This window comes from Hirundo rustica, chromosome 19 (assembly GCF_015227805.2).
Source record: "Hirundo rustica isolate bHirRus1 chromosome 19, bHirRus1.pri.v3, whole genome shotgun sequence".
Taxonomy (NCBI): domain Eukaryota; kingdom Metazoa; phylum Chordata; class Aves; order Passeriformes; family Hirundinidae; genus Hirundo; species Hirundo rustica.
In genome coordinates this window covers 10260245-10276867 of record NC_053468.1, presented here as the reverse complement: position 1 = coordinate 10276867, position 16623 = coordinate 10260245, and the positions used below count along the sequence as shown (strand labels likewise).

The window sequence follows — 16623 nt, the reverse complement described above, 5'->3', positions numbered from 1 at the left end:
GTACAGATACTGGAGGACAGGGCAGAAATCACAGCCTGGGCTTGGAAGGAAGGGGTCCAGAGCTCGTTCCCTCTGTGGCACAAGGACAGGATCTCTGGGAGTGTCCCGCTGCCATGGCATTGGTTGTCCATGAGACTCTTCCAGACTTGTCACGTTTCCAACCCCAGTGACCTTCTCCAAGGTCACTCAGGAGCATCCTGCCTTTGACTCCTGTTAGAGCAGCGTTCCAGGATCAAACACAGTGCCCTGGGGAAGTGTCACTGCGGGAGGGACCCATTTTTGATGCCATCTTTGAATCTGTGACCTCGCCGTGGGATCCAGTATGAGGGGGACAGAGGTGGCAGCTGCAGAGTTTGCTGTGGCCGCCACTGGCGGGGCTGGGGAGGGCTGAGCTGACTGTCGTGTTTCCCTGTGTCCCCAGGGTGTGACCTACTGCGGGGAGAGCTCTGCCAGCAGCCTGACCATGGCCAACGTGCCGTGGCACGGGGAGGTGGTGAGCTTCGTGCAGGAGCTGGCGCGGCTGCTCCCGGAATACGGCATCGCCTGCGAGCACGAGCACTCCAACTGCCTGCTGATGGCCCACAGCAAGGTGAGCCTGCCCCGGTCACACCTGGCCTGGGCTGCTCTGGGGAGGGCCAGCACAACTGCCTTTGCTTCTAACTGCCTTGTTCTCCAGAGTTATCCGGAATTGTTTAGGCTGGAAAAGCCCTCTGGGGTCTTTGTGCCCAGCCCAGCACTGCCAAGGCCACCACTGACCCATGTCCCCAGGTGCCTCATGCACACCTGTGTTACACCAGGGTGGGGACTCCACCCCTGCCCTGGCCAGCCCATTCCAAAGCTTCCCAAGCCCCTCCAGTCACTGGCCAGTATAATCCATAGTGTGCCCCAGTATTCCAGCCCTTCACACCCCTGGATGCCACCTGGACCCAAGGGATGCTCTGTTATTTTCCTGTTGGTCTGAGCCACCTCTCCAAAGGCAGGATCACCACATTTGAATCAGAGAACCACAGAATCATTTCGGTTGGAAAAGCCCAATGACACCCCCAGCACTGCCAAGGCCACCACTAACCCCAGGTGCCACATCCACAGGGCTGTTAAACCCCTCCAGGGATGGGGACTCCACCCCTGCCCTGGGCAGCTGTGCCAGGGCTGAACAACCCTTTCCATGAAGGAATTGTTCCCAATACCCCCCTGAGCCTCCCCTGGCCCAGGCTGAGGCCGTTCCCTCTCCTCCTGTCCCTGTTCCTGGGAGCAGAGCCCGACCCCCCCGGCTGTCCCCTCCTGTCAGGAGTTGTGCAGAGCCACAAGGTTCCCCTGAGCCTCCTTTTCTCCAGGCTGAGCCCCTTTCCAGCTCCCTCAGCTGCTCCTGGCGCTCCAGACCCTTCCCAGCTCCGTTCCCTTCCCAGGTCATGCTCAAACTCCTCAAGGTCTTTCTTGTCATGACAGCTTCTCTGGAAGCCTCTGCCAGGGCCTCACCACCCTCATGGTAAAAAATATTGTCTTGTATCCAATGTAAATCGACCCTGCTGCTGTTTAAATCCATCAGCCTTGCGACTGGTCCTGCTAGAAAGGTTTGTCACCATCTCCCCTTCAAGTACTGGAAAGGAAATGAAATACAACTGAAATGCCAAAAAAAAAAAAAAAAAAGTTGTTTTTAAGGATGCAGGAGATGAAAAATAATGAGTACATATTTGCTTTCTGAGCTTCAGAAAAGATTAATAGAAGGACAGCAAAAAAAGTTAATAGTGTGCCAGCTGGGCACCTGATGAAATTGTAGACTCCTGGAATGCTTTGGGTTGGAAGGACCTTTAAGCCTATCCCATTCCATGGGCAGGAACACCTCCCACTGTCCCAGGCTGCTCCAAGCCCCATCCAGCCTGGCCTTGGGCACTGCCAGGGATCCAGGGGCAGCCACAGCTTCTCTGGGCACCCTGTGCCAGGGCCCCAGTACTCTCCCAGGCAGGAATTTCTCCTGAGTATCCAATGTAAACCTACTCTGGAATCTGCAAAAGGAGCAGCTGGGAAGGAGCATTGAAAACCAGGACACCTGGCACTGGTTGTGTTTGATCTCACCTTAAATTGGCTTTATTTACAGTCTCACTCCTGGCTGTTGCCACTGGCAACTGTTCCTGAGAAAGTAAAATCTTTTGCATTGTAAGGTCCAGGAAAGCAAACAAACAGATTGCAGAAAGCTTCTTGAGGCAGAATTTAAGTAAGGAGAAGTCTTTCACCATTAGCAAGGGGAATAAATTGGTACCTGCCCAGGAGGAATTCAACAGCTGCTTCTCCTTCCACAGCCATTAGCAGAGGGTGTCTGCAGGAAACAATCTGTTGTCGGTGCTAAAATAGCTAATGAAAAATAAATTTATTTTCATTAGGGTTTAATTTTTTAGTTTCAGGCTCTAGTGGAGAATAAAATCTGTCAGTGCCTATTATTTGCAGGAAAACCTGGGCTCTGTGATTGATCAAACTGGAGTGAGTAATTGCAAAATCAAAGGGGTCTTTAAAAAATTAAGGAGTTGCAGGAAGAGTGTAATAAAAATCATTAAGAAATGTGATTTATTTCACTGTGTTTTCCTAGGTGTGAGTTTGGAGGTGTTCAAACAATGCTCCTGATAAATTTAATGCTGCCATTGAATGCCAGCCTATAGGAAAGAGTCTGGGAATGTCAGGAATAATTCATCCTGCAGCTGCTGCCTGGGATGGATGGGATCATTGATTGGCACCTGCTTGTGATGAGTGACAGTTCAGGGCTTGAGCTCTGAAGTCTCTTAAGGGCAGGGATTTAGGGAGAAGAGGGATTTTAAGGAGAGCAAATTGCAGGTTTTGTGTCTGGTGTTATTTTCTCTCTCTCTGGAGGTCACAGGTTGGTGCTGAGATGGGAACTGGGGCACTTGGGGGCCTTCAGGGTCCTGAAAATCTCCCATTCAGCCTCCAGGTCTCTTCCCAGACACAAATCCCTTTTCCCTGCAGGCCAGCAGTGGGTTCTGCTCTCTGGGGGTGTCTGCAAGTACAGGGCAGGTGCTTGTGGGAGCCCCCAGCACCCACAGAATGACGGGTCCTACTTTAACCTCAGAGAGCTTCGGATCCCAGGGGAGCTCAAAAAGTCCTAAAAACTGAATCCTCACAGCAAGATGTTTGATTTCCACTTACCCTTCCCAGAGAACAACCCCTGTGCCCTGCTCCCTGTGCTCTGAGGATCCACCTTTTACTGGGATTTCCATGGATTTCCATGGGTGTCAGGTCCTCAGCATCCTGGACTGGTCTGGGTGGGAAGGGACCTTAAAGCCCATCCAGTGCCCTGGGCAGGGACACCTTCCACTGTCCCAGGCTGCTCCAAGCCCTGTCCAGCCTGGGACACTGCCAGGGATGGCTGGGTCCTGCTGGAGCCTGAGGGACAAGTGGGGACAGCCAGGGCTGAGTGCAGCTTTCCCTTGGCTCAGCCTGGGCTCACAAGGGTGGGAGCTCCTCTTCCCTGCCCTTCCTGCACCCTCCTCCCAGCTCTGCCCTGGTTCTCATCCCTCTCTGTGAGTTGCCTGGTGTTTGAGCTCCATCCTCTTTGATTCTCTAGCAACAGTGCTGAATTCTTGAGTAATTCTTTTTGCTTTCGAGTAAATCCAATAAACCACAATCACAAAAATGGGATTTATGGCATCACTTTGAACTAATGGGCTGAGATATCCACGCAGGAGCAACTTTCTAATGGAACAGTTAATTCAAGGGACCTTTTCCAGAGCGAGGCCTGAGGCTGCTGCGGTTCCTGGATGGGACAGTCAGTGCATCCTGAGGAGGACCAAACAAGCTCCTGAGAGGGCAGGAGGTGCTGCAGCTGCCTTGCAGGGAGGATTTCTCTGTAGGAAATTCACTATCTTGGTCATTTCTGGACTAAACCCCTTGGCCCCATGGTGCTGGATTTGCTTTCTGTGTGTGTTCCACCCTGTCCTTGTCCCGAAGCACTTCCTGGCAGTTCCCGTTTTGTTCTTTAACCCTTTACCCCCTGGAGCAGGTGGTTGTTTTCCAGATCTCTGGGGCTTTACAATAATTTCTGGAGAGTTTCAATGTATGCTGCTACTGCCCTGAGGCAGCCTGAGGCACTTGGATCCCAGAGTTCTGGGGCAGAACTGGAGGGTTCCATGTCTGAGCATCCCTGTGATCCCAGGGCTGATTTCCATGTCCCTGGGCAATGCACAGCCCAGGGAATGCTCCTGGAATTCCAGTGCCTGTTCTTTCTGGAGGTCTCAGCTCACAGGGTGACACGAACAGGGTGGGGTCAGCACCCTGCTGCCATCAGCCCTTTCAATTAATTAATCTGATAGGCCTGACTTAGAATCCTGGGATTGGTTGGAAAAGCTCTCCGTCATCAAGTTCAACTGTCCACCCAGCAGTGCCCCCGTGTCCCCAAGTGCCACCATGTCCCCAAGTGCCACATCCACACACCTTTGGGACACTTCCAGGTATGGGGACTGCAGCCCTGCCCTGGGCAGCTGTGCCAGGCCCTGACCACCCTTTCAGTGAGGAAATCTTCCCTGATATCCAACCTGAGCCTCCCCTGGCACAACCTGGGACTGTTTTCCTCTTGTCCTTCCTCTTTTCACTCGTTCCCTGGGAGAAGGGACCAACACCCAACCTCCCTCCAGCATAAGCAAAGACATGCAGAAGCAGAGTGTCCACCCCTGCATCCAGACATTCCCTCGTGGTGCAGCTGTGTGCTCCAGCCCTCCCTTGCCTCACCAGCTGGATTTATTCCCTGTTGGCTGTGGTCTGGGATAGCGTTGTGTTCTCCAGCGTGGTCAGGTCACCTTGTCATCCACAAAGGGAGAGGCTTTTGGGGACATCCCTTCAAATCAGTTCATCTCCCATATCCAAACTCCCCTGTGAGGGTGGGCAGGCCCTGGCACAGGGTGCCCAGAGCAGCTGTGGCTGCCCCTGGATCCCTGGCAGTGCCCAAGGCCAGGCTGGACATTGGGGTTTGGAGCAGCCTGGGACAGTGGGATGTGTCCCTGCCCATGGTAGGGGTGGGATGGGCTTTAAGGTGCCTTCCCACCCAAGCCACCCCAGGATTCTGTGTGGCTGCAGCGCTGGGGGTGTCACAGCACCTCCAGGGCAGGTGTTGGGGACAGGGAACAGCCTGGCCAGAGGTGCCCTTCCCTCCCTTCAGCCACAAAATCGTCCCACCCAGGAGGAACTTGGCCTTTTCCTCCTGGTGTTGGCACCGCCAGGCTCAGCTGGGCCCGGGAGGCTCCAGAGCTCCGGGAAGGCACTGAATTGTTCCATGCTGAGCATCCCATGCTGAGCATCCCAGCTATATTTAGGGAGGAAGAGGAAGCACTTCACTCCCAGCTGCACATCCCCTGACAAGGGGTGGATCAGGGACAAAGAGTCCATCACGTTTAGTTCCTTCCTGCCTCCGTCCTTCAGAGTGGGAGCTGTCCTTGGGATCCAACATCCCGGATCCAGGGACAGCATCACAGGAAAAACCAAACTTGGGAGGCGCAGGGTCACAAAGAGGTGGAACATCCCGGGATCTGCAGCAGAGCAGGGCATGGAGTGGAGCCCAGTGTGGACAAGGTGTTCCCAGGTGTGCACAAAGAGCAGGCATGAGAACAGAATGGTGGAATTCCCGAAGGTTTTCTCCCTTTCCCTTGTCTGCTGGCAGCAAGAGGCTGGCTCTGCTGGGCTGGATGTGTCCGTGATTACAAGCAGCTCTCCGTTGTGCTGAAGTTATCCGGCTTGCATCCTGGAAATGGGAGCTGCTGAGATGGAGCCCTGGCTCTGTTGGCAGCTTGGCTGTTCCGCTCGGCAGCAGGCTTGGGATAACTCCCTGGGGTCAGGGGATCAGCACAGGGTCCATGGGCTGTGACACTGCTGGGCTCAGCTCAGGGCACTTCGGGCTGTCCCACTCTTTGGGAATCCTGAACAGTGAATTCCATTTCCAGACATTCCATGTGCTCCCTCTGGAGGTGTTCCCTCTGCCCTGGCTCCTCTGACTGCTCCTGAGCACTGGCTGGTCACTGAGGGTGGGACCGCTGCTTGCTGTTCCCACCCAAAACTGATGGGAATCGTGCTGCTGGTAGCTGTTCCCACATCCTGTCTGCGGAGCTGCTGAGGGATTCAAGGCTTGGTTCTCCCCAGTGCTCTGTCCCTGTGCTGGTTTTCCTTCAGCCGCATGGACTGGGGCGTGGAGAGACTCAGCTGTGTGTGCCTGGCGTCCCACTGCGTGTGGGATCAGGCAGGGAATGGTTTGGGTGGGAAGGGACCTCAGCCCCATCCAGTGCCACCCCTCCATGGGCAGGGACACCTTCCACTGTCCCAGGCTGCTCCAGCCTGGCCTTGGGCACTGCCAGGGATCCAGGGGCAGCCACAGCTGCTCTGGGCACCCTGTGCCAGGGCCTGCCCTCCCAGGGAACAACTCCTTCCCAATATCCCATCCGTCCCTGCCCTCCTTCCTCTTAAGGCCATTATTCTCCAAGTTTGCAGATTCTTGCCAGGCACTGTGACCCTGTTCAGAGTAATTTCTCACAATATTTCTCCTTGTTTTGCTGAGCGACTCCAGTTCAGTCACTTTCCCTGTCAAACAAAGGGAGCTTTAAATAACTGTGAGCCTTAATGAGGTGAGAAAGGCGGTCATAATTGTGGGAATGATTTGTTTGTCTTGGAGAGCTGGTGCTGGCAGGTGGTGAAGTGTGCTGTGTTTGATGGCAGCCTGTGGGGAGGCTCGAAGCTGCTGCTTTATCCCAGGGATGGGACGGAGCCACCCAGATCGTGTTCCCAGGAGCTTTTGATGCCGTGCCCAGGGAAGTGGCTGCTGTGGGCTCAGGGCTCATTCCCGGGTCCCACCTGGGCACGGTGTCACCTCTGCTCTGGCACCTCCTGCTGCAGCCCCGGGAAGGTGGCATGTTCCTGTTCCGGGGGAATGCGGGGGTGAATTCTGCTGGGTCAGGAGCAGAGCAGGAGGGATCTGCCCTTGCCAGCCCCACAGCTGCTGCTGTGGGATTGCAATTCCATCAGCTGGGAGCGCCCTGTGCACACAGCTCACGGGCTGTCTGCCTGTCCCCCTGGACAATCCAGATGTGTGTCCCCTCAGAGGTGAGCATCACAGGGACTTCCTCCACCTGGGGCCTTCTGGGCTCTGCAGGTGGCTCAGGTCACTCCAGGGACACTCCAAATGGGAGAAGAAAATCCAGGGATGCTGGGGGTTAGTGGCCAGGGTAAAACCTTGGAGGGATGGGTCTATTTGGGGATTTATGTATATTTTATATATGAATTCTATGCTGTAAACCCTTTTATATAGGACATAAATACCTCCTTTTTATATACAAGGATATATAAAGAATACACATTATTTTTATGCTCTTGGGTGTTTTTATACATATCCATAAAATATTCTTCCCTGTGAGGCCCTGGCACAGGGTGCCCAGAGCAGCTGTGGCTGCCCCTGGATCCCTGGCAGTGCCCAAGGCCAGGTTGGATGGGGCCTGGAGCAGCCTGGGACAGTGGAAGGTGTCCCTGCCCATGGAATGGGCTGATCCTTAAAGTCCCTTTCAGCCCAAACCATCCTGGGATTCTCTGAATAGCTATAGAAGAATAAATATAAATACTCTTTATGTATTTCATATTCCTCTCTTCCCATATATCTGTGGGAATATTCCCCTCTCTCAGACTGATGGATCTCACTGTGTTTTGAGGCTGAGTTATTCCAGCAGCTGCCAGAGGGTCCCAAAGAGAGGAGAATCCCTGCTGTGGATCTTTTGCTCAGAATGTTGCTAACAGACATTACATTTATTGACATCAGTGACCTGCAGCGTGTCCGTGTGGGAGGAGGGAGCTCCAAAGGGAGCTCTCCCAGCTCAGGGGCACGCACTGCAGGGATCCCTGGAAACTTTGGAGTTTCTGTGGATGTGGGAGTGTGGGATTAAAAGTAACCAAAACTGAATTAATGAAGTTAAAACTAGCTAAACATGCCATACGTGCAGAGCTACTCCCATGTCCCCAGAACAAGGTTTTTCTGGACTGCCAGGGAATGGATTTCAGCTCAGCAAAGAGCAGATCTCAGGGAACACTGGGAAAACCAGGCCGAGGGGCTCCTGGAGATAATTCAGAGAAGGGATTTCTGCTCAGGAGTGATGATAAATGGATGCAGGAGTGAGGCAGAGGGGTAACTCCCTCTGCTTCCTGCTCAGGATTGCAGGAATCGGGATCTTTGCAGGCCAGGAATGCCCAAAAATTCCCAAAAGTCTCTGCAGCGGGTGTTTGATTGGTGGCTTTGGGGTTTTGGTTGGTTGTTTTTTGTGTGGCTTTTGGGTTTGGTTTGGAATTTCTTGTGGGGGTTCTTTTGCATTTATTTGTTTGGGGGTTTGGTTTACTTTGGGAGGAGTCTTAGTCTGGTTTGGGTTTTTTTAGCTGGTTTTGGTGAGCTTGGGTTGGTTTGGGGGTTGGTTGGCTTTGAGGTTCTTTTGTTTGATTTGGGTTTTTTTTTTTTGCTTCATTTTGGTTTCTTCAGGTTTATTTGGTTTATTTTTTTGGAGGAGGGATTTGGAGTTTTGTTCTAGTATTTCATTTGGGTTTGGAGGTTTTTTTCCTGTTTTAGATTGGTTTTGGGAGTTTGGATTTTTTTGGGAGAATTGTGTTGTTTTCTTTCATTTTTATTTACTGAGATTTTGAGGATTCATCTTTTGGGGAGCGTTTTGTGCGGGTTTTTTCTGTGGTTATTTTTGTTTGGTTTGGAAGGGGCAGGTTTTGTTTGTTCTGGGTTGGGTGTTTTGTTTGTGGGGTTTTTTTGTGGGGCTGGTTCCCCTGCCGGCCGCTGATTGTTATTTTTGGTGTATGGTCTTTAAAACTCTTTTGAAAATTGCTGGATTTAACCATTAAATCCCATGCAGCCCCCAGGGAAAATCCATTTGTTGGTTTCGAAAGACTTTGTATCCTTGAATCCTCAACAGGATGAGAGGGACCAGACTGTGCCAGGGGATGTTCAGCTTGGATATTGCGGAAAATTTCTTCCTGAAAGATTCTCCAGCCGTGGCACAGCTGCCCGGGGCAGTGTCAGTGTCCCTGTCCCTGCAGGGGTTTAACAGCCCTGGGGATGTGGCACTTGGGGCCACGGGGCAGCGGCGGCCTTGGCAGTGCTGGCGATGGTTGGACTCGATCATCCTGGAGTTTTCCACCCCCACTGTTTGTAGGATTCTCACCAGAGGGGAGCTGTGGCAGCCCCGAAGCTCTGGGGTCTCTCCCACTCGCCCTGTGCTCGGCAGGGATCCTGGAGTGCAGCACAGCTCCGAGGAGGGGAGATGGACCCTGTGCTTCCAGCCCGGGAGGGATGGGGTCTGCAGGAGCCAGCACAGCCTTTCCTTCCTTTTCCTCCTGTTCTGCTCCACTCTCTCCTGTGCTGAAAATCCTCTGGATGTTTGTGGCGCAGGACGAGTGAGTGGCTCAGGCCACTCCCTGGTTGGCTCTGAAGGAAATACAACATCACCCTTGGTAGGACAAACTAATTGGTTTTTGCTGCCTTCCATTCCTCAGCATTCCCTGTGTCACATCCCGGCCTCGCTCCCATATTTTATCCTCTTGGATACACCTGGGATTATTTCCGGTGATGCTCATGTCTGGGGGAATGTAGTGAATGGTCCTCCTGGATTGTCCTCAGTCTGTGCACATGTTCCCACTCCCCCTGCCCCCCCAAACTGCTGCTGCAAATCTGTTGATGAGAAAAGAAATCTGGAGTGTGGCTCCTCTCCTTCAGGAGCTGCTCCCTCTGCCAGAGAGAACTGAGAGAAATGTCCTGGTCAGGGCCATTCCTGGGAGTTCAGGAGCAAGGGGAGAGCTCAGCCAGGCTCTGGAGATGCTCCCAGGAAGCATGGCTCTCCACTCATTCCCAGTTTCTGATGGGATATATGGATATACCCCAGCTTGGATGTATGGATCTATCCCAGTTTGGATATATGGATCTGATCTATCCCAGGTTAGACACATGGATATATCTCAGTTTGGATATTGGATGCATGGATCTCTCCCAGTCTGGATGTGTGGATCCATGGATCTTTCCCAGTTTGGCCTGGGGCTCTGTGAGGGACGGGCCCTGTGCCAGGCCAGCCCAGCCCCTGGCAGTGCCTCTGTCCCTTGGCACCTCTCTCGTGGGGCTGCCCCGTTCCAGCTCTGCCGTTGTACTGGGGGGGCTCGGGGACAAGAACTGTCCCTGGGTCAGCAGAGAGCCCTGGGGGCTAATGGTGCCATGGGGTTAAGGAATTGTTTTAATTAATTGTCCTCACCCAGCAGGTCAGGGAGGGATCCCAGCCCTGGGGCACCTCTGGGGTGCTGTGTCCAGCTCTGGATCCTCAGCACAGCAGGGACAGGAGCTCCTGGAGCGGGGCCAGCGCACGCTGTGAGGATGAGGAGGGGCTGGAGCATCTCCATGCCCAGGAAAGGCTGAGGGAGCTGGGGCTGTTCAGCCTGGAGAGGAGCCCCAGCTGAGAGGGGCCCTCAGCCCTGGGTGTCCCTGTGTGCAGGGAGGGGCAGAGCAGGGCCCAGGCTCTGCTCCGGGGCCCAGCAGTGGCACCAGAGCCACGGGCAGGGCCTGAGCCCAGCAATTCCCCCTGCACAGGAGGCACAACTTCTGCCCTGGGCAGTGCCCAGCCCTCAACAGGCTGCCCAGGGAGGGGCTGGAGTCTCCTCAGCGGGGATATTGCAGAGCCCTGTGGGCACAATCGTGTGCCCTGTGCTCTGGGATGGCCCTGCCTGAGCAGGGAGGTGGCACCAGGGACCCGCTGTGCTCCCTTCAGGCCTGGCCCAGCCTGGGATTGAAAGTTTCCCCTCATTCCTGTGCCTCTTGTATCCCATCATTAACTCCTTGCTCCTTGCCCTGGAGGATCTGCAGAATTCCATCAGGGTTTTCCTTGCTGTGTGTCCGTGCCACGTCTGTGAGGAGCAGTGGGTGGTGGGACCCTGGGGACAGGAGCTCCAAGGGAAGGCTCCTGAGTGACCCCAGCGCTGAGCAGGGCCCTCAGGGAGGGAGAGTTTCTCTTTTCCATGCAGACAGCCCAGCCCAGGGCCAGCTGAAGGAGCTGTGACACAGATTCCAGCTTACAGAAGAACCAGGGGAGGGATCTCAGCCATTTCTCCTGTCGATGTATTTATCACCCTGAAGGGCTCCACAGGCAGTGAAGAATTCCCTAAAACCCCTGCCAGCGTTAGGCTGGGATCCCAGGGATGTTTGGGGTTGGCTCACCTGTTATATGGATGCTGTGGAACTGCTTTGAGCCTTAAATCTTTTGTTATCCGTGGAACAATCACAACATTGTTAAATCCAAGCTGTAAATCCTGGGAGCAATTGTGGCTGTTCTTCCCCACTCTGGGTTTGGGATTTATTCCTCTGGAGGAGCCATTTCTCCCCATGACACACCTGCCCCTTTGGCATGCTGCTTCATGGCTCTGCTGTCACTGCACTAAAAATGGTGATTATTGATGGATCTGCTTTGGAATGGATCCCAGTTTGGTCGTTCTGGTAGGAATGGGGTCACAGGATCATGGAACAGGTTGGGTTGGAAGGGACCTCAAAGCCCATCCAGTGCCACCCCTGCCATGGCAGGGACACCTCCCACTGTCCCAGGCTGCTCCAAGCCCCAGTGTCCAACCTGGCCTTGGGCACTGCCAGGGATCCAGGGGCAGCCCCAGCTGCTCTGGGAATTCCATCCCAGCCCCTCCTGACCCTCACTGGAGAGAATTCCCTCACAGTATCCCATCCAACCCTTTGGCAGTGGGAAGCCATTCCCCCTTGTGCCATAATGGCTTTGCTGGATCCTCTGGTTTGGGGTTTGCCCTTTACTTTGCTGAGTGTTCCTGGATCAAACCTGGAGGGAGCAGGGTTTGATGCGAGGTATGACACTGTCACCTCCCCACCTCGGGAGGGAGCTCAGCGCTGCAGAGCCCAGATCCTCCTTGGGATCAGGATCGGGATCCTTCCTTTACAGGTGACGTGATGTGTCCTCTGCTGTTGCTTTCCTGGTGGCCTCACACGTGTCCCCACCTTGGCACAAGAAAAATGAGCCTTGGGCACCTTGATTTATTCCCGGTGCTGTGACTCTGCAGTGTCCCCTCCTGGCTCTGGCTCCGGCAGGGACGCGCTGTAATTCCATGGGCAGGGGTGGAGGATCGTCAGCCACGGCTGATTGCAGAATTTCAGGGGTGTCAGCAGTTTTCCCAACCAAAAAAGCTTTTAGCTCTTGGGCACAAAGTCAAGTGCCATTTGAAATGCACAGCCATCAGGTTTTGGGGGAAAAAAATCCACAATAACCAAGGAGCCAGTCTGTTTTCCCTCTTTTTTTGGATGAAATGCGTAATAAGCTCTTAGCTGAGATAAATCCTAATTGAGGCTTCAGCCGAGGCTGGGGCTAAATGAGCAGAGGAGGTCTGGGAGACAAATGCAGCTCCAGCTTGTCAAAGTGAGCCATTCTTCACATGGAAAGAGGATTTGTGTCATTAAACCTCTTCATCTCCCCCGTTCCCAAACACAGCCCTGCCTCTGTCCAGAGTCACCCTGATCCATCCCAATCCCTTGGCACGTGGCTCTGGTGCTGCTCCTGGGCCGTTGTCCCGGGCTGGGCTGCCCTGGAGTCACAGGCCCACGCTCAGGGTTGGGGTGACCTTGGCAAGATCTCTCCTCAAGGGGCACCTGGGCTTGGCCCCAGATTCACACCTGTACTCCAGGGCTCTCCCAGCCCCCTGTGCCAAGGGCTTTCCCGTGAAAGTGTCAGCTGGCAAGGGCAGAAGGCCTGCAAAGGCTTTGGGAGGCGTTTTAGGAGCCTCCCTCCTGGAAAGTTGGGCTGAAGTGGGGGAGGATCTGGTAATTCCAAGGCTCCAGGAGAGCATCCAACAGTGCAGCCCTCATGGAGATTTGACAGGATCCTGGGATGGGTTGGATAGGAAAGGACCTTAAAGCAAAGCCCATCCCATCCCATCCCATCCCATCCCATCCCATCCCATCCCATCCCATCCCATCCCATCCCGGCAACAACACCTCCCACTGTCCCAGGCTGCTTCAAGCCCAGTGTCCAGCCTGGCCTTGGGCACTGCCAGGGATCCAGGGGCAGCCACAGCTGCTCTGGGCACCCTGTGCCAGGCCCTGCCCACCCTCCCAGGGAACAATTCCTGCCCAATCTCCCATCCAGCCCTGCCCTCTGGCACTGGAAGCCATTCCCTGTGTCCTGTCCCTCCAGCCCTTGTCCCCAGTCCCTCTCCAGCTCTCCTGGAGCCCCTTTAGGCCCTGCCAGGGGCTCTGAGCTCTCCCTGGAGCCTTCTCCTCTCCAGGTGAGCACCCCCAGCTCTCCCAGCCTGGCTCCAGAGCAGAGGGGCTCCAGCCCTGGGAGCAGCTCCAGGGCCTCCTCTGAGCTCTCCAACAGAATGAGGTTGTTCCAGTGCTGAGAATTCCAGAGCTGGAAGCAGCTCTGCAGGGGGGGGTCTCACAAGGGTGGAGCAGAGGTGGAGAATCAATTCCCTGCTGGCACTGGGTACTTATCCACATGAATTCCTTCTGTTTCCTATTAAAGCTGTATCCTACAGGAGCCTCAGGATGGCTTTACCTGCAGTTCCCTGTGGTGTGGAACTGGAAGAACCCCAGCTGGGGATCCCAGTTCATCCCCACCCAGCTGCTCTCAGCATAACCCGGGTTAGGTGCTTCCTGGCTCTCCCTGGCTCTCTCACAGTTTCCTTTCCTCCAGTTCCAGGTGGATGGCGAGTGGAGGACCTGGATCGACTACAGCCGTTTCCAGGAGCTGGTTGGGGAGTACGAGCGGAGCGGCGGCTCCAGGACCTTCACAGCGGCCGAGTACACGGCCAGGACTCCTCCCTGGGCCCTCTTTGGGGCCAGGGAACGGGGATTCGACCCCTTAGATGTGAGATTCCAGCGGAGGAACAAGGCACGGGACATCTCGGGATGCTGAGGCCCGGAGCTCACCACACCCTGGCCTTCCCAAGACTCCATTTTGGGCTAACACTGATTTTGGATCCATCCTGGATTATCCTGATCTTTGAGAAGGGGGTCAAGCCTGGATTTAACCCTTCCCTCCTGTTTTTAGGGCTTCCTGGATGAAAATATTGGTTCTTATGTTGAGATAAATCAGAAGTGGTTCAGCAGCAGGGGGGCGTGGGCAGTGCTGGGGTCTCCTCAGTGGGGAGTGTTCGGAGTGGGATGTGGGGCCAGAGGTTTCCTTGGACTCCTGTGCAAGGAGACCCTGACAGCAAGACATTCCACAACCCTAAGGAAAAATGCTAGGGGAATTCAGCCCCACAAGGCTGGATTGGAGCAGGCAGATCCAAAACCTGGATCCAAAAGCTGATCCCTGCTGGGAGCATCATTTCTGGGGCTTTGTTCAGGTTCAGGTATTTTAAACCCTGGTGCCATTTCCTGTAAAAAAAACCCCATTGCCAAGAAGCCAAAAGCAGGGAATGTTGTAACAGCACCCCGTGGATACCATCTGCAGCTTCTGACACCTCTCCAAGTGTCTTCCACCCTCATGGCTCTGGGAATGAGGTTTAGGAGCAGTGTTATCCCACTGCCAGCAGCCCTAAACAACAGGCCCAGTCCCCCAGAGCCCTGTCAGGCTCCAGCTGGGTGTGCCCAGCGTCCAGCTGTGTGCACCCAGTGCTGTAGATGAAGCATCCCTGGGATGGGGATTCCATTTCTTTTTAAAACCAACCTCTTTTCTTAAGCTGTACAGAGTTTCTAAAGCAGAAGGAAAATAAAGGAGTTTTGCCTAGAGCGCCTCTGGTGTGTGGCTGCTGAGCAGGGTCTGTCAGGGAGGGTGGGAGATTGGCTGGGAGGAGATGAGAAGCACAGATGTTGTGTCAGAGCCCTTTCCTAAGAGATGTGGGGTGGAAGGGAGAGCACTGCGTGGTGACGGATGGTGGGTGCCTTTCCCGAGTAGATTTTGAAAATATCACAGAATCCTGGGATGGTTTGGGTGGGGAGAGACCTTAAAGCCCATCCTGTTACACCCCTGCAAGGTCACCTTCCACTGTCCCAGGCTGCTCCAAGCCCCATCCAACCCGGCCTTGGGCACCTCCAGGGATGGGCACTCCAAACCTCCCTGGGCAGCTCCTTGCAGTGCCTGAGCCCCCTTTCCATGGGGAAATTCCTGCTGATGTCCACCCTGAGCCTCCCCTGGCCCAGGCTGAGGCCGTTCCCTCTCCTCCTGTCCCTGTTCCCTGGGAGCAGAGCCCGACCCCCCCCGGCTGTCCCCTCCTGTCAGGGAGTTGTGCAGAGACACAAGGTTCCCCCTGAGCCTCCTTTTCTCCAGGCTGAGCCCCTTTCCAGCTCCCTCAGCCTCTCCTGGGGCTCCAGACCCTTCCCAGCTCCGTTCCCTTCCCTGGACACAAGACTCCAGTTAACCCTGGACAATCAGCAGGAATTTTGGGGCCTGGCATGTTCGGTGTCCACCAGGACCCACCACATCCCCCTCGATGGATCCTAGCCCTTCAGCACCTCTTCCTCTTTCCTAAATTCCCTCCATCCTGCACTCACCTCCTGGACAGAACGCCCCAGTCCATCCCAGTTCCCTGCTGGCCCCTGTGATCGCTGGCAGCTCACAGCTCTTGCTGGAGCTCAGAGGCCTCTTCTCATCCTCCCTGTGCTCCCTTCATCCATCTCCTCATCCCCCCTGTGTCCTCACACTCCCCCCACCCTTCCTTATCCTCTGTGTGCCCATCCCTGCATTCCCTTCATCCTCTCCATGGCCCTGCATTCCCTTCATCCTCTCCATGGCCCCACACTCCCCCCATCCTCTCCCAGGCCCTCCCCATGTTCCCAAATTCCCTCCCTTCTCCCTGCAGCTCCCCACTGCTCCCAGCTGGCCATGTGGGTGGCACGGGGTCAGTGCCACCCGTTCCCTCGGGAATTGGCACCTGCCGTGTCCTAAAACGGGGCTTTCCCCTGCCCGGTGGGAAAGCACAGCCCCAGTGCCAGGCAGGGGGAACCAGGACACCCACTGGGCCACATCTGGCTCCCAGGGCAGCTGGGGCAGGATCCGCTCCTGCAATTCCACTGGGATTGCCTCGTGCTCAGAGCGAATCTTGCAGCGCACAAATCCACCCAGGAATGGCTCACGCCCAGCTCTTGCAGCGGGACGAGAGAACACAAGTCCCCAGAGCACAGCCCTCGGGCTCTCGGGACACGGGGAATTGGAGACCCGGCTGGCACTGCAGGAGCTCCGGGATCCCGCCCCGCCCGTGCCGGGAGCAGGGATTTGGTGCCCTCCAGCAGCAGCACCTCCTGCCTCAGCTGGGACTGCTCCGGGCACTCACCAGGTGTGGGACTGCACAGGGGAGTGAGTGGGAGACACTCCGGGAAAAGTGACCTCAGGGCAGGGAGGGTTTGTGTTCTGCCAAGGGCAGGGAGAACCTCTCCGGTGCCGCGATTCAGGACCAGCCCATGCTCCTGCGCTGCCCTAAGAATATTTGACTCAATGACTGTAACTCCAACCCATTTTCCAGAGGTTTTGAGCTGGGTCACAGCCCATGGTGCAGCTGGGGTGCAGGGGGTTCCCCATCCTCCCTCCTGCCCCCGGTGCTGCCCAGGACCCCCAAGGAGCTGCCCCCGCTCTGGCTGGGAGGGTTTGGCCAAAGCCAAGGCACAGA

General features: G+C 55.2%; 1 protein-coding gene across 7 annotated transcripts in view; it reads left to right on the top strand.

Moving 5' to 3' along the window:
* LOC120761387 (S-adenosyl-L-methionine-dependent tRNA 4-demethylwyosine synthase TYW1-like) overlaps positions 1-14749 on the top strand; it is a 97772-nt gene extending 83023 nt beyond the window's left edge. For all 7 annotated transcript variants that reach the window (XM_040082594.2, XM_040082587.1, XM_040082588.2 and 4 more), the window contains 2 exons: positions 422-589; positions 13710-14749. In XM_040082594.2, the coding sequence (XP_039938528.1) occupies positions 422-589; positions 13710-13931 (390 nt within the window). In that variant the 3' untranslated portion in view covers positions 13932-14749. The remainder of the gene's footprint in view (positions 1-421; positions 590-13709) is intronic.
* Positions 14750-16623: the final 1874 nt, after the last annotated feature.